Source organism: Trichosurus vulpecula, chromosome 3 (genome assembly GCF_011100635.1).
Source record: "Trichosurus vulpecula isolate mTriVul1 chromosome 3, mTriVul1.pri, whole genome shotgun sequence".
NCBI classification, from domain to species: domain Eukaryota; kingdom Metazoa; phylum Chordata; class Mammalia; order Diprotodontia; family Phalangeridae; genus Trichosurus; species Trichosurus vulpecula.
In genome coordinates, this window is record NC_050575.1 from 349,937,264 (window position 1) to 349,962,656 (window position 25,393).

A 25,393-nucleotide genomic window follows, 5' to 3' on the forward strand; every position below is an offset into this window, starting at 1 on the left:
CCATAACAGAAACCAATGACCATTGTACTAGGGAGAGAAGAAACACATGTTCCTTCATAACCTTAATGTCTTCAAAGGATATTGAGAGAATTAAATAAGAAAAACAGAGGTCCTGGGGAGAGAGGGAGAAATTGGATCTGTTCTAAGCATTTGAAGAGGGGAGAGAAAAGGGAGGGTACAAAAGGAAGACTATGCTGGTAGTGTAGAAAGGAGGAAGAAGGGGGTCAGATTTGCTTCTTCTCATAATTGGGGTGTGTGAGAAGAATATATTAACATGGAGGAAAGTGTGTGTCAGAGTGGGCATCGGATGAACCTCACTCTTATCTGAAACGGACAAAGGAGGGTGAACACACGCACAGAGTGTGTTTAGAAACACATCAAACTCAACAGAGATACAAGCAAAGATGGTGAAGGGGGAGAGAGTTAAGAGAAAGACTAATATTGGAAAGGGAATAATCACAAGCAAAACTAATTTCCGGATCGTAAAAGAAGAATTAAAAGAGGGAAGGGGAAGAATTGATGAAGAAAAGACCTGAAACTTAAAGGGTCGCTTCCGATCACTTCTTAGACATTTGGGGAATGGCTCAACAAATTATAAATATAATGGAATATTATTTCACCATAAGAAAACATAGAAGGGATGATTTCAGAGGATTGTTGGTAATATGAATTGTTGCAGAGTGAATTGAGCAGAACCAGGAGAACATTTTATATAAGGACAACAACACTGGAATGAAAAACGATTTGTAAGAGCATAGAATTCTGATCAAAGTATTGACCAACCATGTCTCTAGAGGACATATGGTTGATTCCATGTGTTATCCACCTTCTACCATAAAGGTGAGAACCAGGGTGCAGAGACATACATTTTTGGACATGGTCCTTGGACGGATTTGTTTTGCTGACTGCTTATTTGTTATAAGGGCTTAATTTTTTCTTTCCTTTCTTAACTTTTGGTAGTTGGTAGGGTAGAGGGGATTGAGGATAGGAGGTTAGCAATAATGATTCCAGAAAAAAAAAGGGGGGAAGGGCTGTTATGACATTTATAAAATGCACAGAAGACAGCATGAAGGAAAGTCAGGAGGAAGCACTGACAAGCAGGGCAGTTTTGAATTTGTCATGTCCTTTTTTTTTTTTTAAAGCAAGTGCTATGAAATAGAGATTCCTTCATAGTTTCATTTTGATATTTTTGTGTTCTGCACTATGTATGGAAATGCTCTTTTTTGGTATTTAAGTTAAGAATTTTAAAATAAAATTATAATTTTTTTTTAACAACAAAAAGGTATCTTATTCCTTTGAAGTGCCTGAGGAGTGAAACCCCTCTCTTGGAAGGAGCTGTCAGCCTCCCACAAAGCTTTGCTGTCAGGCCTCCACGGAGCCTGGCTATGCTGCACCTGGTGGTGATGACAGGAGCGCTTCATTTCTGTTGTGACCATTGTCTCATGGACCCCAAGACCAGGCACCCAGTTGGCAGATTGGATCCCCAAACAGAATAAGCAGCAGGGCAGAGATTTGAATGTCTCTTGGGGTAAAAAAAAAAAAAGACAAACTATTCTCAGGGCCAGTAAGTACAGTCGTTGCCTTCCTCTCCCTTCTAATAGCTGTTCTTTTGAAAGAAGAGCATCTGCCCAATTTTAACAGGATAATGAGCTTTGAAATTAGGAGGCCTCTCTGTAAAACTCTAAGGCAGGATCCTTCCATTTCTTAATTTATTTGGGGTCTCTTCTAATTTTTTTTCTTTCCATAGGCTGAGGCCCTTTGCCAGTTTGTGTGACTTTAGGTTACAGACACACATATTGGAATTTTAGAATAAGTAGAAAAGCAGTGAGAGGAATAAATGGGAACTTTTGTTGTTGTAGAAGGAGAGCAGAGTGCTTGCTACCTGTAAGGAGAGCCAATGAAGTATTTTTGATGCTGTGCCATATTAATAGAATCAAAGAAGTCTGGTTGGAAGGTACTTCATAAACCATCTGTTCCAACATTCTCATTTTGCAGATGAAGAAACCAAGGCACAGAAAGAGCTTAAGTTTTTGCTGAAGTCATAAGGCTAACTGGTATCTGAGCTGAGATTCGAACCTAGCTTCCTGACTCACAGCCGCCATGATCCTTCTACCACGACTCCCCCACTGCCTTTGTCCTCTCCTTGTTTGATTTTACAAATGAATATGTATCCAGAGGTCTGTTGAAGTTCCTTCCTACTGTGTAATCACACAATGAAAGGTTCTTTCATAATGTCCCTGTACAAGAGGCAGAGATAAAACCACCTTTGAGGGATGTAAATTGAGACCCTTAAGGAGTGAGTGGGGCAGGCAACCTTATCGTGCAGCTTCCTGACTGGAGTGTGTCTGAGTTTCATGCTTAATGTTTCCCTAATGTAGGCGTTTGGATTGATAGACTTGGTTGGTGATCTTTCCAAGGGATATATGACACCCATGTGCTTAGTCCCAGATGTGAAGAGGTACTGATTTGTAAGAATTTCCTCTACCCAGGGCCTTGGCATATATTTTCCTCTGTAATTTTAGAACAGAGGTTGAACTAAGCCGTTGGGTTGGATTTTCATATAGACTTTCCTTTGCCTGCTTAGCATTTATTGCTAGAGAAAACACCCATTGCCTGCTGTCATGGTCTCCCCTCCTCTACCTTCTGCAATGTATGCAGCTGACTGGTTTTTTTTATTTTTTTCATTCCTGTAATTTCTTTTATTTCTGTTTTTAGTTACTCAGAAATGGCCTATAAATAGGGTGTGTACATTTACCAGTTTTGAAAAGAATCCAAGGTTCTTTTCCTTGGCTAAAACTTGTTTTGTATATGACTACTGGTTTTTACCCAATAATCATCTTAAATTATATCAGCAGCTGACTTCTCAAAAATATTATGTCGTTTATTAAGCTAGTCTAGCTTCCTGAATTTAAAGGCATATTTTAAGGCTTTTCTTACAACTTGAAGAAATACTTTAGACTAAATTGCCTTTTCCATCTTAATTTCCTCAGGTTTCTGACTTTAGAAAAAAATATCTATTTTACAAAGAATAGAAAATAAGACAAATATCAGATCCTGAAGCAAAGTAGATTGTTAACTCCTTGAGATTAGGGACTATGATTTATTGGGCTTGTGTACAGGATAGTAAACAGGGCAGAGTACATAGATATTTGATGAATATTTGTCAAACTGAATATCATTAATAAACAATTAATTAAAATTTAATTTTAAATTTTATTCCTTCTTTCCTTCTTTCTTTCCTTCCTCCTTCCCCTCCCTCCCTCTTTTCCTTTCTTCCTTCCTTCTCTTTTTTCTCTTACTCTATTTTTCCTTTCATCCTTTGTTTTTTTCTCCTTTCTTCCAACCTCCTCCCTCCTTCCTTTCTCTTTCTTTCTTTTTCTCCCTCCTTCCCCCGCCTTCATTTTTTTCTTCTACCAACTGGAGTTTTCTTCTTCCAACAGTAAGTTAACATAATATTTGTTTCAGGTCAGCACAGAATCTTCCTATGTGTACGGCATTTTATCAGGTGCTAGGGATGGTGCTAACATCATAAACCCAGTTGACTGATCAAATGGTGATGCCCTTCTCCCTCCCCCATGAAAATAGAGAAGTTTGGAGGAGGGCTGTCTTGAGGAGGGAAGATGAGCTTGGACCTGTTGCTTTTGAGATACTTATGGGACACCAAGTGAAATGTTTAGAGTGGCTGGAGGTGAAAGACTGGAGCGTGAGAAGGATGAGATACATAACTTTAGGAGTCGTTTGTGTATAGATGATAATTGAACCTGTGTGAGTGGATGAGATCACACAGGAAGAGAGGGTCTGGAGCAGAGCCTTGAGGGGCACTTGTGCTTAGGGACTGGAGACAGATGATGAACCAGCAAAGGAGACAGAGATGTGTTCTGTTTGGCCCCAGGGGGTAGCGTGAGGAACAGTGGGTGGAAATTAAAAAGTGGCAGATCTCAGTTTGATACGAAGAAAGATTTCCTCATGAGTAGAGCTGTCCAAAAGTGGAATGGCCTGTTTGCCTCAGCAAGGAGTGGGCCCTCTTGCCTGGCAGTCCCTGAACAAAGGCTGGATGACCATTTGTAGGCTGTGTGGTAGGGGGCATTCTTGTTCAGGCCTACCCAGACGTTGCTCACTCCATGCCTGGTGCTTTGCTGCCCAAGTGTTTCATCTGTCAGGCCTTGATCCCAGTCACTGATAAAGTTAAACAGCCCAGGGCCAAGCAGAGAGCCTTGTGACTCTCTGATGGACAGATCTCTAAGTTGGTGCCTAAACATCATTTACTACTCTTCTATCTAACCATTCTTTCCCAGTCAAAGACATTTCTACTGGACTATGATGTTGAGTCCACCTAAGCGTCAGGGTGGCAAAGGGTTGCAAGGGTGGGAGGCTGAGCCCTTGAGGCCACATGTGGCCTTCTAGGTCCTCAGGTGTGGCCTTTTGACTGAGTCCAAGTTTTACAGAACAAATCTTTTTATTGAGGGGTTTGTTCTGTGATATTTGGATTCAGTCAAAGGGCAGCACTTGAGGACCTAGAGGGCCACATGTGGCCTCAAGGCCACAGGCTCCCCACTCCTGGTAGGGCACCAGGCCTGGAGTCAGCAAGACCTGAGTTCAAATCTTGCCTAAGACATTTACTTCTTGGCCCTGAGTAAGTCATTTAACCTCTGTGTGTGTCAGTTTTCTCAACTGTAAAGTCAGGATCATCATAGCACCACCTCCCAGGATTGTTGTAACAATCAAATGAGATCGTATTTGTAGAGTGCTGGGCTAGTTAGACTAGTCAGTAATGAAAGGCCCTCCTAAGGGGATAGCGGTGTTCAAACAGAGGGGAATCTTGCTCAGATACAGGTTGGACTAGAAGGCCGTTGAGGTCCTTTCTGACCCTGAAGTGCTGTGATTCACTGGGCTGGAATTCAGAGGACTTTGGTTTCATTCCAGATTCTGGTCTTTTAAAGGCACTTTGGGCCCACAGGAAAGATTTATTTTGCTGCCACTGCAGCATGAATGACTTTGTGATGGGCGCTGTGGAAATAGTGAGCGTAGATCATAACACGGCGTCTGCCTTCCAAGTATTCACACTTGGCAGTGGGAACCAAGACAGGAATATATGTAATAATAATGCTATTTACTGGCCACCACATCAAGTCTGTACTCCTCTGCAAGGCATACTCTGGCCCCACCCTACCTTTCCATCCTTTTCCTACACCTTCTCTCCCCTGTAGGCTCCAGCCTCTGGGCGTTGGGTCACGCTGTCCTCTCCTTAAAGTGCCTTCCCCTCCCTTCTGTTTGGCTAAATTCTCCTCATCCTTTAAGACCTAATTGAAGTCCCACCATCTCCATAAAACTGTCTGTGGCTACTTGAGCACACAATGATTTTAATTGTCTTCATGAGTTGAAGGCATCTCAACAGCCATCTAATCCAACCTTTGCCTTGATAAGAGCCCTCTTGATATTATGCCAGACAGGTGGCCGGTGTGGGAGTACCCACTGAACGCCGCTGGAGAGTTGTTAGGAAGTTATGTCCTTGCATTCAGCCTAAATCTCTGTCCCTGAAACCTGCACCCATGCTCCAAGCTCTGTCATCTGGGTCCAAGCAGGACTGCCAGGCCTGTTCCTTCTGCTGCAGATACCTGAAGGCAGCTCTCTGATTTCCCAAAGCCTTCTTTTCTTTAGTCTGTAAACAACCCTTTTACTTTAGGAAATCCTCATGGATTATCATTGGAAGACCCATCACCATACCAGCCACCTTCCTCTGCATGCTGGCCAGTTTATTAATGTTCTTCCAAAAATGGGGTGCCTCCAGCTGAACACAGTACAGCTGATGACGTCTGAATAGGATAAAATCCGGGGGGGGTGCCACCCTCCTCGTCCTCGACTCTGTGCTTCTCAGCACAATATGATGGAGCATCTGAGTTCTTCTTGATTTATTAAATGTCTGTTAGTTTTGTTTTCTTATATAGACTGATAACTCTTTGAGGAGAGAGATCCAATTTTATACTTCCCTTATATTCTTCCCAGGTTTTAGCACATTCGCTGGGCACATAACATGGTTTTTTAGAAATAAATTTTTATTGATACATATATATTTTAACAGTACCAAAATTTCTCCTAGTATCTCTCGCTTCACTTCCCCTATCTCAGAGCTATCCCATATAACAAATAATATTTTTTTAAAAGGGAGGAAAAAAATCATGAAAACCAATGAGTACATCAAAAGGTCTGAAAATATGTGTAATGTGCCAGGTCTGTGGCCCTCATACTTCATTTAACAGGATGTTCTGGGAATCCTTATTGATTCATTTATGATAGGATGTTTATACTTTTTCACACAAATCATGCATGGGTTCAGGTACACACAGAGGGGGAAACGAATAAGTACTTGTATAATAGCCCTTGTGCTATGCCAGGCACTGTGCTAAGGGCTTTATAAATAGTATCTCATTTAATACTCACAGCAACTCCGGGAGGAATGTGCTGTTATTATCCCCATTTTACCTTTGAGAAAACTGAGGCAGACAGAGGTTAAGTGACCTGTCCAGGGTCACACAGCTAGTAAGTGTGTGAGGCTAGATTTGAATTCAGGTCTTCCTGAGTCGAGGGTCACCTAGTTGCCCATAGGTGTAGATGGAGGTGGGATGGGTTGCAAAGTGATTATTGAGTATATGATTTTAATCAGCATGACTTTTTATATCTTATTCTTGCTTTAGAACAACTCTGCCTCCTGATGACTCAGGTCTCACATAAAGCCTAGAACTACCTCTTCACATCACATCACACACACACACACACACACACACACACACACACACACACTTTTCTTTCACTGCCTTTGTTATGTTCTCTCTCTTTCTCTCTCTCTCTCTGTCTGTCTCTCTGTGTCTGTCTGTCTCTCCCCACTCTGTCTCTGCTTTCTGTCTCTCTCTCTCTTTTGTCTCTATTTCTCTGTCTGTTTCTCTTTCTCTTCCCCTCTTCCATTCTATCCATCCATGCCCAAGCCTCTTAGGGCTAGGCTGGATCTGAAATTAGTTTCCTCCGTTAGCTGACCTCCTGTTTTCCAGCCACTGTTTGAGAACATGCACATGCTGGATAATTGAATCACACGGCAAATCTATGAGGAGATTGGACATTTTTATTTTGTGCTGTTTGATTTAGACCTCATTCAAAGTCAATGAGAATAACAGATAGCTTTGGAAATCTGATCTCAGAAATGACAAGTGCTCGAGGGGATGAGGGAAAAATAGGTACGTGCTGGTGGAGTAAGGAACTGGTCCAACCATTCTAAAGAACAATTTTGATCTAGGCCCAAAGGGCTGTTATACAACCGTGCATACCCTTTGACCCAGCAATACCACTACTAGGTTTGTATCCCAAAGAGATCAAAGGAAAAGGACCTGTATATACAAAAATATTTATATCAGCTATTTGTGTGGTGGTAAAGAATTCAGAATTGCAGGAATGCCTATGCACTGGAGAATGGCTGAGTAAGTCGTGGCATATGATTGCGATGGAATATGGTTGTGCTGTGGGAAATGATGAGGAGGGTGGTATCAGAAAAACAGGGCAGGACCTATATGGACTGATGCAAAGTGAAGTGAGAAGAGCCAGGAGATCGTTGTGTACGGTGACAGCAGTGTTGTAATGATGATCAACTGTGAAAGACTTGGCCACTCTTGATTAATGCAGTGATCCAAGACAGTTCCAGAGGATTTATGATGAAAAAATCCCATTCACCTCCAGAGAGAGAACTGATGAACCCTGAGTGCAAATGGAAGCCAAATTTTCTCATTTTTATGTATTTTTCTTGCTTTTAAAAAATATGGCTAATATGGAAATACGCTTTTCGTGATTTCACATGTACAATTGTTATAACATTGCTTGCCTTAGTGAGTCTCGGAGAGTGTGGGAGAGAGGGAGAGAATTTGAAACTCAAAATTCAAAAAGAAAAGAATGCTAAAAATAAATAATAAATTGAAATGTTAAAAAAAAAACTCTTCTCTCTTCTAATGGAGTTATCACATGGGGCATTTCTAAAGTCACTTTCAAGGGAACTATCTCAGTTTATTAATAGAATTATTTAGCATTGAGCCCATAGAGTATATTTTGACACCTGTCATGTTTTTGAAAAATGTTACCTTTGTTAACTAAGGAAGTCAGAGGACCCCTTCATAATGATTTCCTGTTTTTATTTTCTGTAGCTTGAAATACATGCTTAGAAACTCTTAATAATAAGGTATGTCTGTGGGTTGTTGGTTTTTTTTTTTTTTAAGATCATAGTAACAGAATTGATTTTCTCTCCTCCCTCTTCCTCCTGGTAGGATTTGGTTTTCCAAAGTTTTTATGCTACTGTAGGAGCTGATTGCAAAGAGGATTCAGGTCTGCACTTGGAGAGGAGGCAGAATAGTCTTTTAAGTTCTCCCATTTGGGATGAAATGGCAGGATCCATGTTCGTTTATCTTACATTTATTCTGTTTTGACTTGGCTACAGATGAGAAATTCTGTCTCTTTATTATAAACTCCAAATATTATCATTTACTAATATTGTATTGCATCAAATATTATCAGTTACTAATATTATATTACATTACTCCAAATATTTATTATCAGGTCTTCAGCAATGTCTTTTCTGAAAGAAAAGAGCAGGGGTGGGGAATCTGCGACCTTGAGGCCACATGTGGCCTTCCAGGTCCTCAAGTGTGGCCTTTTGACCGAATCCAAGTTTTACAGGACAGATCCTTTTAGTAAGGGAATTTGTTCTTTGAAGTTTGGATTCAGTCAGAGGACTGCACTTGAGGACCTGGAAGATTCTCCACCCCTGGAATAGAGCTTTGGTCACAGCTGTAGTCAAGATACTTAACTAGTCTAGCATTTCCTCCTACGTTACCTTGTTCAAGTCTCCATTTCCTTGTCTAATTTTTCAAGCTGTATCAATTGTTTACTTAACTGGATTTGTGGCTGATATGATACCGTCCCCGCACAACAACCACCCCCTAATAAAAATGGGAAAAAAAAAACAGGAAATAAGTATAGTCAAGCAAAATTAATATGCACAAAATCCATGCCCATAAATGTCGATCGCTTTCTGTTTTTAGAATCCATCACCTCTCTTTTAGGAGGCAGGTAAACATGTTTCATCTTAGGTCCTCTGTAGATATGGGTGGTCATTTCTTTGATCAGAATTCTTAAGTTTTTCTTTACATTAATGTATTACTTATTGTGTTATTGTATTACATAGTGTGTTATTGTATTGCTTGTTCCCCTGATTCCATTGACTTTACTCTGTAGTAGTTCCTACTTCCCAAGATTCTCCAAAATCATGTCTTTTCTCATTTTTTATGGAACAATAATACTCCATTACATATGTGTACCACACCGTATTCAGACATTTCTCAATGGATGGAAACTCTCTTAGTTTCTATTTCTTTCTTTTCCTTTCCTTTTTAATACCTACTTTGGAATCAAGAAGTATCATTATCCTCTCTCTTAACCTGCCTTTTTTTTATCCCTGACATTTTCTCTGTTGAGCATGATATATTTTTACACAAAACTCTTGTGTTTACGTGTGTATGTGTGTACATGTGGATGTTCAACCCTTCTTTGTCCAGTAAGGTTTATCTGATGCCCATTCCTCTCATACCTTCCTCTTAAGTTTTCTTTTCCTCTTTTACCCCAGTTTTGAGAAATAATACAATCTACCCCTTTCTTCTTCCTTTCTACAATAGTGTAGTCCTTTTATATTACCTTTTCTTTCCCTTCTTAAAATACCCAGAACAGAACTAATTCGTTCCTAGTTCTCCTGTTTTTTCTTATTTTAGTTCCTCAAGACATTAAGGTAATGGAGGGATATTTGTTTCTTTTTCCACATTAGGATATCAGCCCTTCATCATCATATAAGCCCTTTTTCTATTTGCTTAGATAAATTTGTCTTTCTAGGTTTTTCTTCACTTTGCATTTCAAAAGTCCTACTTAGCTCTGGTCTTTTCAATAAAAATTCTTGAAAGTCCCCTATTCTTTTAAAGATCCACTTTTTCCCTTGTAGAATTATACTTGGCCTTGTAGGGTAAGTTATTCTTGGTTGTAAGCCTATATATTTTGCCTTTTGGAATATTGTACTCAAAGCTCATCTGTCATTTATAGTAGAAGCTGCCAGGTGTTGTGTGATCCTGACTCTGGTTCTTTGGTACCCAAACTCTCTTTCTGGCTCCTTGGAGCATTTTTTTTTTTTTTTTTGAGGAAACTGGATTTTGACTATGGCATTCCTGAGACTTCTCTTCTGCAGTTCCTTTCAGGAGCGCATCAGTGAATTCTTTCTATTTTTACTTTGCTTTCTGGTTGTAATAGATCTGGACAGATTTAGTTTATGATTTCTTGAAATACAGAGTTTATACTTTAAAAGAAATTATGATTTCTAAGGAGTCCAGTAATTCTTAAATGATTTCTTCTTGACCTATTTTCCTGATCAGTTTTTTTTAATAGTTGATACTTTACATTTTCTTCTTTTTTTTCCACCTTTGTTTTTGTTGTGTTTCTCTCTAATAGAGTCACTTGATTTGTGTCTTTTCTGATTTTCAGGGAGGCCATTAAGGAATATAAGTGTAAGATTTATCACTTTCTCTTCTAAGTTATTCATTCTTCTTTTAGTTCTTTCCTCTAAAGCTTTTATTTCATCTTTTATCTCTTCATTTCTTCTCGTGGAAAATGCATTTTTCATTTCAGTCTCTGCTTGCAGGTGTTGTGGAGCTATTCCCTTCTAGGTTGTATTTTCTGGACATTTTCGGATTTATTATAATTCTTTATTGAGTTTGTATCTTCTTCTGCTTGCTCTTCTCTCCTACCTTAGTTCCTGAATTGGGGCTTTGTATTGGGGCCAGGCTCCATCACCTGCTAAGCTTTTAAGTGGCATGGTCATCCCTGCTTGGTCTTAGCCTGAGTCACCTGGGTTCTTCAACTGATCTCCTTCTCCCTGGGTTTGGCCTCTCTTCTGGATCTTTGAGGTTCAGTGAGTGGGATCTTCAGTGCCCTCTCTGCCCAGGACAGATGGGCCTGGGGTGTCCTGGGCTAAGTGCTGTCATACTCACACTGGTTACTGTTGTTTCTGGTCCCTTCTAAGCTCCACACTGAGGGATTCCAACCATCTTAGTACTTTCCCTGGGAGCTCTCCACTCTTGATGTTTTCAAATATAGAACCTTGTCAAGTACATGTATTTTTGGCACCAAGACTACCCTCTTATTTGCCCCTTGGACATCTGTCTAATTTTTTGTGTGATTTTAGAGTTGAAGAAGTTGATATAGTTTTCCATGGATTCTTTTTTTTTTAATCATCATTCAGTCTGGTGTCATTCCCAATTCTGCCCTCCCCCACCCCTCCCCAGAAGTACATGGGAGGTAAGGAAAAGGAGAAAAGCTGACCTTGTCTGCCTATTACAAATTTTTTTAAAGTCAATACAGACCAACTTTAATAATCTTAAATTGCACCACTGGACTGAATTTTAATAGTTATAAATCAAATAGCTTGTTTAACTTAAAAACTAGTAGTCCTTCTGGTCCTACCCACAAGCTGGCTTGTAAGACATTGATCAAAAGGCAGTCTAGTAAATCTAGTGATCCTTGGTTAATCAGGGGGACTGATAAATTGAAGCCAGTTTTCTTTGGGTCATTATTCTTGAAATCAGGGTTTCTGTGCCTTTTTGGTGTAGTGGTGACAGTCTGGTGATGAAGCCTATGAGTCCCTTCTCAGAATCATGTTTTTAAATGCACAAAATAAAATACGTAGACTTACAAAGGGAACCAATTATATTGAAATGCATTTGTCAGAATATTTTTTTTAAAAAAGTTAACAGACCCCCTCAAATCTATCCTGCGCCTTAGACTGATTACTCCAGCTTTATATGAATGCTTTTTAGTTAGAATTCCTTCACTTCTCTAGAAATTAATTCCATTACCTGTACCTTTATTTTCTGAGCATGGCCATCTTGATGTGATACCTCCTTATGGTTGTGTTGCATGATATAGTTTGACAGTTGCCCCAGTGGGGATAGTTGCTGTGGTTTTGGTAAAATATATTTATATCTGGGGTTATTGTTCTGTGTTATAATGTGGATTCAAGTGAACTTGTAAATACCTGTACACAAAAGAAATATGTATTTTAAATTTTTTTTTAGGTGAAGAATATAGGAGACTACTTTAAACAACACCTTTTACAGTCCAGACACAGAGGAGCATTTGAATTGGCTTACACTGGCTTTGTAAAGCTGACTCAAGTCCTAACCAGGTAAAAACAAAACAAATGTTCCTTTTGTATACATTTTATAGAGTTAGTATGTAAGCCTTGTGAAGAAAGAGCTTACAGCTTTGTGTCCTAGTGTCTACAAGAACACAGTTTAGCTGTCTACAAAACTTCTAGAAGAAATCGTTTTCGTTGTTCTTATTGTATGGCCTGCTACAGATGTTTAAGGGAAATGTCCAAACCTGGCAGTGCTCTTCTTGAAAGTGGATTTGAAGTAAACTTGAATATTCTGCTAAAAATAGCTCCCAAATTACTATTTTTTTTTTCAGTGAATGAATTGAATGTTTGGTTTGTTTGAAAATTACTTGGTATTTGGAATAAAGCTATGCTCTGTGTGTGTGTGTGCGCGCGTGCGTGTGCGCCTGCATGCCTGTGTGCATTATAGGCAGAGAAACACTTAGCAATTTAGTAGGTTTACCTTCAGAAGTTTATTCTCTAGGAATCTTTAAATGAACAGTAAGTAGGTTGAATAATATTTTTTTCCTATGACTGGAAAAATACTTAGGTAGGCTTAATATATTTTGTTAAAAAGGTACATGTTTTTGACATTCTACTTTAATGACATTTTTTTTCGTTCATATAGCACCTTTCCTCCAAAGCTGGCGGAGGAAACCTTAAATTACTTAATGACTAAGTGTTCGCTGGCAAGTGTTTTCCAAATAAAAGGTAGTATTTTCCAGGAAAACATTTCCATTGCCTGGAAACCTTTTGAAATAAAGCAGATTTTTGCCAGTATTGTGGCCTTAGCAAACATTTTATTTTGGACTGTTAAGACAACTACCCCATGAACATTTTCTAAACATTTTTCACACTCCTGGTAAAAACATTTGCAAAATAGATTAGCTGTTATGGTAGCACAGAACGTTTTCTAAATGGTAATTTATTAAATAAAATCTGCTTGCCATTAAATGGCAATTCTTGAAGCTATTTCAACATTTTTTTCAATAAAGCTGTGGCTTCTCTTGATTCCTCACTATGGAGACAGCTCAGTGGTACAGTGGATAGAGTGTTGGCCCTAGAATCAGGAGGACCTGAGTTCAGTTCCATCCTCGGACACTTATTAGCTGTATGACTTTGGGCAAATCATTTCACCTCTGTCAGCCTCAGTTTCCTGAACTGTAAAATGAGGATAATGATAGCATGCACTTCCCGGGGGGTGTCGTGAGGCTCAGATGAGGTCATTCTTGTGAAACATTCAGCACAGCACCTGGCAAAGAGCAGGTGCTTAATATATGCTTCCTTCCTCATGGAGAATAAGGTCTAGGTGAGTCCCTCTCCTGTAGGCATCAATCACTCACTAACTGTAGTAATGTCCCGTATCCCCTAGGATTGTGCTGGGTGTCTGAGATACGAAGAAGTCTAAGACATGAACTAGCTGGGGATTCAGAACTTAATACAGTGAAGCAAGAGCAAACACCACAGGACAATGTACTATTACTTGCTAAATTAGGTGGTAGAAGCTATGTGTACCACAGGAGTTGGGGGGGAAGGCATCAGTGAGGGCTGGTGTGGCCAGGAATGGCTTCCTGGAAGAGCTAGACATTTAACTGTTTCTTGAAAGATGGCTCACCTTTGAGTAGGCTGAGGGAGGAAGAGAGGGCATTCCATGAGAGAGTAACAGTATAGGCAAAAGCAGGGAAGTAGGATTTATTAAAGCATGTTCTTGGGAGCTTGCTTGATGATAATGACATTGTATTAGGGAGTAAGGGTAGATAAGACATTTAAAATTGGACAAGCGAGTTCAGACTTGATGTAATAGGGAACTGGGAACCATTGAAGGCTTTTGAGCAGGGGAATCACATGATGAAAACAGTAATTATCTTTTAACTCTTCCTCCCCCTTCCTATCCCCATGCAGTATGTTTACAAATATCTAATACTTAATAAATGGAAATTTAATTAATTAATTAATTAATTAGAAATGGGAGAGATTAGAGTCAGAGACAGCAGCCATAATACTTTTTAATCATTTCGGCAGCGATGGAAAGGAAAAGAAGCCTGTGCTGCTGAGCTTACAATCTAGTTTAGAAAACAAAAAACACAGGCAACGACCATTAACCTTTCAAAGAAAAAAAATAGGACTTGGTGACTGATTGGATTTGGTAATGATAGAAAGGGAAGGATCAAATATTACTCCAGTTTTCATGCCTGCCTGACCGGGGGAATATCATACCATTATCAGAGCCAAGGAAGTTGGAAGGGGAGGAATTCAGTTTGGGGCATATTTAGTTAGTGGTGATAGCCGTGTATTCAAGTAGGAATATATAATCGTCAGGTGGAAATTTGTTATTGGAGATATGGATTTGGGAGTCATCAGCATGGAGGTTAGAGTTGAAGCCAAGGATGGATGAGTGTCATAGGTTTAGAGTTGGAAGAGATCTTAGAAGTGATCCATTCTAGCCCTCTCATTGAAAAGATAAGGAAGCAGACTCAAAAAGAGTAAGACAAGACATGTATTGAGCCTTGGGGGATACCAGTGGCTTTAGTTACATGGTGGAGTTGGGAGAGTGGCATGGTTGGGGGAAGAACCTGCATCCCTGGTTTCCCAGACTTCTTCTTAGAGGGGCCACTCAGAGGACCCCGAACTGCTCCTTGACTATTTTTTGACCAATATGTTATTAGTTCTCAACTGCTATGTCTGCACTAAGTGGGTCTTGATTTCCTTGGAGACATTTCAAACTTGCTGACCAGAATGTTTAGCAGAGAACATCTTTTCACTGTGTGTGTGGCTTTCTTTTGTTTAGTTTTCATTTTTAAAAGAAAATTTGTTGCTATTGGTTTCCCTTTGATAGCCTTTTACAAGCCTCCTAAGCTATGAGAAAATTGTTTATGTACAGAACTTAAAAAAATAGAAGTTTGCAAAAAGAAATCTTAAGAGATCATGAAAATCCACTGAAATTGAGGCCAGTTGCTGGCCTTTTCTTGAACTACAGCTGTGTTAAGGAGGAAACACTTAAAGAGATTAATGGGTAAATCACTGAAGAGTTAAACATGAACAGCATTTGTTTGAATTGGTTTTTAATAGGATTATTCAGAATGTCTTCAAATATAAACTAACTTCACAATTAAACAATCAGCAATGAACAAATAGAAATAGGAGGCATCTTTTTCAGGAGTGTTTTGAAAACTACATGAAAAAGCAAAATTTTAACTTCATGTAAAAAACGGATATGGAAGAATCTAATTTTTTTTTAATTATGGAGTGCCTTCTTGTTAGAAATAAAGGAAACCACCCATAGTTTCATTGTTGAAAGGATGATAAGAAAAAAATCCAAAAATGAAAATACTTTGAACTGACCATGGGTAGGTATTTAATTAGGATTCTATAATGCAGTATTAGTCAATTACAGTGCCTTTTACTGGATTTTCTTCAACTCAACAGACATTTATTAAGTTCCTTATATAAACACCAGGCACTACTTACAAATATCTAAGCCCCTTAGAAAGGCAGGGTGATGACAGTTTCATACCTAAATTTCATCATGAAGTTTATATTTGTTGTCTGTTTCCAGCTTCCTTAGATTCTTGGTTGCTTTCTCCTTTTTCATCATCATCATCATTATTGTTAATTTCCCCAAGAAGTGAGTCAGTGTCATATAGGGAAGCTGTCAAGAAATGGATTGAGGTCCCCCTCTGGCTAAATTGGGTGTGACCCCTGTGTAGGTCACTCCCCCCCCCGCCCCCCCTCTCGGGACTGGGTACATCACTAGGACTACAAATTTCGGAGAAGGTACAGAGGGAGTTCCCTGTACTAAAGAAATCTCAGGCCTACTCCTTCCCTGTGTTCTTTCCTCCATGAAAACAGTCAGAAATGCTTTCCCTGCTATATAAAGTTGGGCCTATTATTTGCATCAGAAGCACGGCTAACTTTGTTTTTTCCTCCGGTGACTTTCCCCTGTATAGGTCTTTGTAATTTAGCCCCTTCCTGTCTTTCCAGCCTTCTTACACCTAACTCCTCCTTCACATCCTCTCCACTTGGCATTAATTCATCCCTGGAATGTTCCTCTCCCTTACCTTCACCCCTTAGTTGCCTTGGCTTCCTTCAAGGCTCGGCTTAAATCTTATTTTTTGCAGACCTCCCTTGGTCCCTCTAACTGCGAATGCTTTCCCTTTTCAGATTACCCTCATCTAGTCTGTGTATGTTTTCTGTGTCTTTAGTCTCACCCACTAGAATGTCAGCACCCCAAGGACCAGAGCTGCTTTTTACCTTCCTTTGTATCTCCATTACTTGGCATAGTACCTGGAATAAAGTGAGTTCTTAATGAATGCTTGTTGACTGAAGGATTGAAAAGCTCAATAAACTTGTAATAGCAGAGTAACCTTTAGCCCAGCACCAAATCTAGGGGCGGTAGTGGGAATAGATAAACCAGTAGGTGTTTGTTCCTTGTTGTTGATATATCATAATAATCCATGATTTATACTTTTACGTGGAACTCAATCTATCGTTCTTCCCAATGCTTGCTGAAATGTAATGTAACCAGTCAGGTAACCAGCAGATTTTTTTTTTTGGAAGTCAGGACAGCTATTTTTGCAGCCGTGATTAGAAGAAATTGACTGGTAGCATATAGCAAATTTTCCATCATAGAAAACCAATACTGATTGACTCTTGGAGACCTCCAATTAGGGTATGGTACTTTAACAGGAGTAATGCCCAGATCCAATGAACATCACTTAGTCGTAGCTGCTACCATTTAAATCTAGCAGGAAGAATTCACATGAGTTGAAGTTTAACTTTTGCACATTGAAATAGATATATTAATGCAGAAATCACTTTCTCTACCTTTCTGAGTGGAAGAACATAAAGTCAGATAAGAAAAGTACATGAAACATAACATTAGAACTGAAAAATAAAACTCAAAATGACCATCCATGCTAAAGGGGAGCCAACTACATCTTGTTCAAACCTTTATCATTTTTTCTTTTTACCAAATACACATCTGTGTGAGAGGTGTTATAGTCTGCAGTTCATTTAGCATTTTGTAAATTTTATTTTTAAGAATGCCCTTTATATTTCAGTCTTTGATTGGAATTTGAGGGACTTGGGGAGACTTAAGGGGCAGCGAGGTGCCACAATAGATAGAGTGCTGGGCTTGGAGATAGGAAGACTCTTCTTCCTGAGTTCAAATCTGATGTCAGACACTTCCTAGCTGTGTTATCTTGTTCAAGTCACTTCACCCTGTGTGCCTCGTTTTCCTCATTTGTAAAATAAGCTAGAGAAGGAAATGGCAAACCATTCCAGTATCTTTGCCAAGAAAACCAAATGGGGTCATGAAGAGTCAAACACCACTGAGAAGTGAATGAACAGTAACAATAATGGGGAAGTTTCAGTGCTTTGATACATATAAATTACAACTTTTTTTTCTTGTGTGTGTGTGTGTGTGTGTGTGTGTTCCTACCCAGTGACTTGTTTGTCTCACAGTCTTCAGTCTTTTCAGTTCGTAGCTTCTGTAGTTTGCCCATATAACTTCAGATGATGTTCTGTACTTTTATGTATTGTTATGTATCAACTTTCCGGATACAAGATCATTTCTTTTAAAAAATTAGTAATACATTTATCGTTCTAGCTAAACTGCTTAGGCATCTTGTTTTCAGTGAAGAATTTGGGACCTTTCTTTATTGGCAGAGACCTAGAATTGCTTATGTTCATTTTCTCTCCTTGATTTGAAAGTATACCTTTAATGCTTTAGAAAATCCAACTGGGGGAAAAAATCCAATTGGGAACTAAATCTCTGTGCCACTCATGCCCCTTCCAACCCCACCACCCCTTTTATCCATGGCATCTAGTAATTCTTCCCAAGATTCTCTCTGGACTTCAAATTGGTAATTTAATTTTGTCACTGCTATTACTGTTCCTGCCTGAAGCTAAGGCTCCTAAATAGTCCCCTGTTTTTTGTTTTTTTGTTTTTTTTGTCTGTAGCAAACCTCAACCAAAAAAAAAATTGTGGGGGGGTGGGGGAGGAGGGGTAGTATAAGTGGAGGCTGAGATTGTCTTTACTGATAAGTACCATTTATAGTGGGTTTCACTTGGGTAAATAATTTCTGAGGCTTGAATTTTTCCCTCACTTCAGTATTTATGTTTCCTTTAAAAAAAATGCACATGTATGCACACACCCTACACATCTGTCAGTGTTTAGTGTAATTTGAAATAATAAACGTAAAACTTGAAATAATAAACATATTACTTGACCAAAGAATGGATGAATGAAGCCCAAAAGAATGAAAGGGAGAAGTTATTTTAAAAAACAGATGGAGATTGGAAAATCTCTTTAGGTTAGGAGAAATAAACACACTGGTGGAGTTTGAGGAAATAAAGGAAACATTTTTCAATTAACTGAAGTGATATACCTGATCAGGAGTCAGCAAGAACTAGCTTTAGCACTCTGGGGTGATGGATCTCAGCTTGAAGATGATGGAAAGCCACTTTATGCATGGTACACTTGATTGATTGGCACAAAATGGACTTTAACGACCAATTAGTTGAGTGTACAGCACATGTAATTTGATTTCAGTCTGCGGGTTTTATGCTTATCTTAGAACCCATACCCACTAGAAGTGAGATTGCTTCTGTGGATAGAAGGTGACTTAACCTGTTTATAGAATAATAATTTGCTTCGGGGATCTGCTCCTGACTGAAACCAGGGGGCCCTGAGCACCAGTTGCTGGAGCTGAGGTTACACTTGTCGGTCGGCCTGCACTTTTAATCTGTTACTTTTAGTAGAAATTCAGAGCACAATTCTGCACTCAAAACTTTCCATCCCTCATCCGTCTTTCCCCCTACCTGTCCATCTCTCATCAGTTTTAAGGTAATAGGAAGCACTGGAGCTTATGCAATCTGGGAGTGACATGATCAGACCTGAATTTTTAACCTTTCTTATTCTCACTTTTCTCAAATAGCCAGATTAATCTTTAGACAATAGATAGGTAATCTAGCTGCTGGGCCCAGAATCGAAACCTTTCCAGAAATTGTGTTCTGTTGGAGCAGCTTTCAAGAATGCAAGGTCACCTCCACACAACAACGGGGCAGCATGGTGGGACTTTGATGGACTTTTTAACTATAATGTGCCATGTCATGTACGTGACTATTTTCAGTACCACATCTTTTTTTAACTTGATTTGTGATAATCAAGCAGTTCCCTTACCCTCACTTTGCCACAATTTCCTTCTCTGCAAAAGGAGCGGTTTATACTAGATAATCTCTAAGTCCCCTTCTAGTTCTAAAACGTCTATTGGTGGTATCTGGCTTTCTAGTTTCTGATTGGGAAAAGTTGGGGCTTTTTAGATATAAAAGTTTAGGGGAAGTTAGAACTTCAGTTATTTATTTATTTTTTGTAAAAAGTTGCTCGGTGCTGATCTCATCAGAGCATTTTGTGGATTAATGTCTTTTAGGAAAGGTATAGTTTATGAAGTCTGTCCCTTGAAAGAAAACCGTACTAGGGCAATGGACCCATAGGATAATTACATGTCCATTTTATATTGGACTCAGGTAGGGAACTCAAACAAAGGAGATCTCCAGACTGAGTTGTGTGCATTTCCACAGAAGGACAATAGCTGGCAAAAAAGCAGTGAGTTTGGAATTCCCCTCGGCTGTTATCAGTAATTATAACATAGAGCTGGCAGGAGAAGCTAGTGGCTGTGCCGCTGGGAGAATCTTTTCCCTTTCCTTGCTAAACCCCGAGATGTGCTAGATGTGACAGGGAACCAAAATAAACACTGAGGGTTTGTTGCCTTATTCTTAGGGAGTATTTGAGGTTTCCATTTCTGTTGCTCAGTCCTTTGTTCTCACAGAAACACTATCAGGTCCACTGGGTTTTTCCTTATGCAGTAATCTCTCCTAGCTAGAGCAGGGTTCTTAACCTTTTATGTGTGTCCTGAACTCCTCGGGTGACAGTCTGGAGAAGCCTGTGGACTCCTTCTCAGAATCATGTTTCTGAATCATAAAATAAAATGCAAAGAAAATCAGTTATACTGAAATACAGATAACAGCCTATGTATATTTTTTAAAAGTTCACAGACCTCAGGTGAAGAACCTCTGAGTTAGAGGGAGAGGAAATTATTCCTTAGTTCAGTTAAACTCTTGAGTTAGGCTGGTTTGTTTGGCTCAGCGTAATGGCAGCTGCACCATAAAGAAACCTTGGGGTTCTTTCCCTCCTGGCTTGACTCTTCAGTTGTTGGCCCAACAAAAGGGAAAACCTGAGGTAGTTCAAGCCGGCAGTAGTTTCCCTATAGTCTTCTATGATAACCTGTTTGTTAAAATTTCTGAGAACATGACTCCAGAATTATTCTTTATATTGGGACCAATCCAAATCCATTAGTCTCAATTAGGCCAGGAAAGTCTCATCCAGCCCTGGTTAAAGGATCAAGGCTTTTTAAGGACCAAGATGAAACGTAAATGTGGTGATTCCAACAGAATAGCACTTTTCAGGGTCATCGTCCTTTCTAACACTGTAGTAACCCAGATAACAATTATATTGATAACCTCCTTAAAGCCCAATCCATTGTCTGTGTCCTGAAGTGGGGGAATGCCAAAGTAATAGAATGACAGCCATGGTACTGTGGAAAATTTGTATGCCCTAACAATGCTTTGGTAGCTGTGAAAGCCTGGCAGGAGCGCTGAAATGCTGGCCAATAGGACTCTGGCAATACCACTGTTGGATTAGCACCCCAGCCAGTGCGATGAATCTAAGACAAGGTGAAATAGGGTTGCAGGCTGGCCCTACTGGAAACTCTCTCAAAGATCAACTTGATATGAAGTAAAGTGGGGTGAGTGGCACATTCCTTAGCATTCTGGTACCACAAGAAGGTGAGATACATCGGAACCAATCAGAAATGTTAATAGCTCTCCTGCCGGCAATGTCTCGGGTGGTCCAAGCAGCAGCTGCCACCGCCTCCACTATCACCTTTGCTCAGACCCTGGCAGGGCCTGGCTTTGGACACTGTGCCTGTAAATAGCAGCAGCATGTACCCACCCCAGATCACCAGCAGCCATCCCACAGGGAAGCAACATTTGTAGAGACCTATCTGGAAACCACCTCTTCAGGTACTACAGTCTCATATCTCCCCAGCAGCCAAATATTGAAGACCCAAAGAAGACATTTCTTTTTGTCCTTAATACTGTCAAATGGTTGACCACCAGAAATGGATATGGTTTTATCAATAGACAAAAAGCCTCTAAAGCTCTGTTACTTTCTGTTTTGCTTTTGTATCCTAAAGACTGCTGGGCTTTTGCACCTGCCCCGGAGCAAAATCCTCCTGTGTATATTGTCTCCTCTTATTAGAAAATGAGCTCCTTGAGAGCAGAGACTCATCTTTTCTATTTGTAGCTGCAGTGCTTAGCACATAGTAAGTACTTAATAAATACTTTTTGTTTCATTCATTCATTTAGCTGATAGTGCTCACCACTAACTAATGGAGGCAAACTGTCAATGTGTGGTAAAGGGATTAAAGGAATGACTAAATTCATTATATATCATAACAAAATTGGAAACAAATTTTACGAGTGATAAGCAAGGGCTTCATACTGCCTTTTTGTCATTGGCATCTTTAGTTTCGAGTCACACAATAGTTTATTGTTGACCTGTTCAGGGCAACCATAACAAGAAAAGCTTGACAAAATTAGAGAATATGAAAGCATTGCTAAACCCTTAAGAGGAAAAAGTTGGAGGTCTAAATTCATTGAAAATCTTCACTTATAGAAATTATACTGAATAACAAAACAGGTGATAAAAATGGCACTGATATTTCAAAGGATTGAAAATAAGATGGGCAGGCTTAGGCTGGAATTCTAAAAGGGCTTTTTTTCTTTCAGTTTTATAACATGAATTAAACTAGCAGATAATTATATGCCAAAACAAAGTAATTCAGAAAAGCTAATATTTGCTATAGCCCTCAAGACCAAATGCATTATCCTATAGTATTTGACAGGAAGTATAAAAATGTTTCAGGGCATGTACAAAGCATTGTATGAGATAGCGGTTGCCATGCTAAGAGAGAACTACATGCAAGGAAGACCTATCAGAAAATAGTCATAAGGACAGACATCAAACACCACAGTGTCGGACGCGAGAGAACTAATAAAGATCTATGCAAAGGCAGTAGAAGATTATAGCAGTACCTAGCTGGTACACACAGTAGGTACTTGGATATCACATCTCCAAATAAAAGCAACATACATAAAGGAATCTGGAAAATAATTGCATATTGGAAATTCTAGATTCTCGTCATTAAAAAGAAAAGCCAGACATTTAGGCGATGTGAGTCAAAATAGCACAGAAAACAAAGTAATTCAACGTCAGTAAAAGTAGATCACTGTGGAGGCTTGAGGAGTAAGGAAATCAAAGGAGAGAGCCTTTGCAGAAAAATGTGGAAATTTTCTGATTGTCTATGTAATCAGAAGTCCAGAACAATAGAAAAGCAAATTGGATCAAATTTGTGGAGACGCACCTTTGTACACCACTTAGTCACAGTTGAATCAGAGCAGTGACTAAAACTTTAGCTTCTCTGAAGAATTGGAAAGTGGTAGGACTAGATATGATCCATAATTAGTGACTCAAATGCTTCATGGTAGCACATTACTACTATGTACCTAAATAGCAAAAAGCACCTTAATAGTTTCTTCTCGAATGTAAGCCTGACCCCCCTTTTATTTTAACAAAAGGCATCCATCATATCTCTTTTATAGAAAGACTTAGAACATCAGCGACCCCTCCAAGTATAAGCTATTACACATTTACGTACTTTTTACAAAGCATTTGTAGTTTGTATATGTAGCACCCTGTCAAAATTAATTAGCTTGTTTTAAGCCTAGGATAGTATAATAGTCTTAGCTCATTGTAGTTCTCTCCTATGCTACTTTAGGGAGTTTATATTAACCCCAAACTTGAACACCATCACATTTGCTCTGAGCCCCCAGTTAGGAAAATTCCTAACATTGAGAGTCAGCTAAGGTGACTCAGTGGATAGAGTGCTGGAACCTAGAGTCAGGAAGATTTTAGTTTAAATCTTACATGAGACATTTAAGTAGCTGTGTGACCTTGGACAAATCACTTAAACTCTGTCTCCGTTCCCTCATTTGTAAAACGGGGATAATAATAGCATTTACTTTGCAGGGTTATTGAGAGGCTCAAATGAGATAATATTTGTAAGGTGCTTTGAAAGGCTTAAAGCACTATATAATGCTAACTTATTAAGTTTTTATCTCTTGCTGACCCCCTACCTCTTTGTTGTTGAGACAAAATTCAGATTACCAGAAATGTTTGTGTAAAGCAGCAGCATGGCGTTTTATATGTCTATTAATATATAGATGTTGGGAGGGAAAGTTAGGAAAGCAAAGACTTTTTCTTCAAAATTCCCTCAGATGAGGAGGTGGGTGCAGGCTGTGATGGTGGCCTCAGTCTTTTTCCCTCAGATGCCTAGAAAGCTGATGACCCTCCTTAATCTCTTCTTTCTCTGCCCTGGCTCAGCCCCACTTTCTCTTCTCCCTGGTTGTCCCTGGGCTTCTCATTCTTTCCACGTCAGTTCTTGATGTCTCCACTCTTTCCACTGCCTGTCTCTCAAAATCTTCCTCAGTCCTTAACTGGCTTCTCTTTTTATATAAGCTTCTCAGAGCATGATCAAGCCCTTGACTCAATTGGAGAAGACTTTTTTTTTTTAACACCCAGTTGAAATATTTTTGATGAACTTAAGGAGGTGTCTAGACCTCATTCACAGCTAGTAAATGAAATGTCTTCTCACTTCGTACAAAGTGTCAGCAGTCAACATCTTCACACCTTAAATACAGTTGGGGTGATTTGTTTTACTCAGTGGATTCCCACCCATACATATCACCAAAACAAAATCTGTAAATATAAGAAAACGGTTTTTTGTCTTAGGAGCAAAAAGGGTGAACAAAAAATCCCAAGTATCTAAGGAATAGCTTGCTCTCAGTTTGATAAACTATCTAAATAAATGCCTTAGCAATTGTATTGTCTTTTTTTTTTAATTATGGCAAAGCCTTTGACTCAATTACAAACTCAAGACTTATACCCGTACTGCAAATATATAAATAATTCCAAGTATAATGGAAACAAAATTGGAAACAAATTGCACAAGTGGTAAGCAAGGGCTTCATACTGCTTTTTTGTCATTGGCATCTTTAGTTTCAAGTCACACAATAGTTTATTGTTAACCTGTTCAGGGGAACCATAACAAGAAAAGCTTGACAAAATTAGAGTACACTTGATGAGTATTTGAGAATATTTGCTGTCCATGTAGAAAACTTTTCTATTTAGCACATGACACCAACATAGTAGTATTTAGAAGGGGAGACATAAAACATGACATTTTGAGTGAGAGAGTCTAAAGCCCTTTATGGTTTTGCCTAGCCTCAGATCCATTATCATCTTACTTAAATAGAACTAAGTATGACTTCTAAATTGAAGGAGTCAAACCAAAACATCTTATTAATCACTTAATGTTCATGGATGACATCAAGTTATATGACTCCACCAAAAGCAAAGTAAGCACCTCCATCATGTGGAATTTTTCACCAATGATATGGTGTTATTTGGATTTAATTAATGTAAAATTCTTAAAGTATGCCAAGTAAAGATAGAGTCTGAAAGCATTGAGTTAGTCAGATTGAATCAACTGATGGTGGCAATGCATACAAATAACTTTGGACTCCTCCAGGCAAGACAAATCAAGCATAAAGATGTCAAAGAGAATGCTGTGACTGAATACTTAAGAGATTTAGTGGCATCCTGAAATCAAAGCTGAATAGGAAGAACACATTTAAAGCAATTAACACCTACACCATAAAAGTGCTAGGTATTATTCTTATTACACAATACTAATCTTAAAGTATACTTTCAGCACTATAAAAGGAACCATAATATCCTTTAAAAAAAAAACCAGTCACTTGATCCCATCATTTCCACTGGCTATCTCCTATATCTCCTTCATTTCATGGCTAAACTTGAGAAAAACTCTTTATACTCAGTGCTTCCACTTCCTCTCCACTCTCTTAAAGCACCTATATTCTGGTTTCCAACCTCATCATTCATATGAAACTGCTTTCCCCAAACTTATCAGTGATTTCTTTTTAATATTTTTGTTGGTGTTTTCTATTTCTTACCTCATCAAAGTATCC

General features: G+C 39.1%; 1 protein-coding gene across 1 annotated transcript in view; it reads left to right on the forward strand.

Moving 5' to 3' along the window:
* Nucleotides 1–25,393, forward strand: part of THADA (THADA armadillo repeat containing) — a 445,161-nt gene that overhangs the window by 58,163 nt on the left and 361,605 nt on the right. Inside the window, exon 22 of the mRNA XM_036750973.1 lies at nt 12,144–12,253. Coding sequence (XP_036606868.1) covers nt 12,144–12,253 — 110 coding nt within the window. The remainder of the gene's footprint in view (nt 1–12,143; nt 12,254–25,393) is intronic.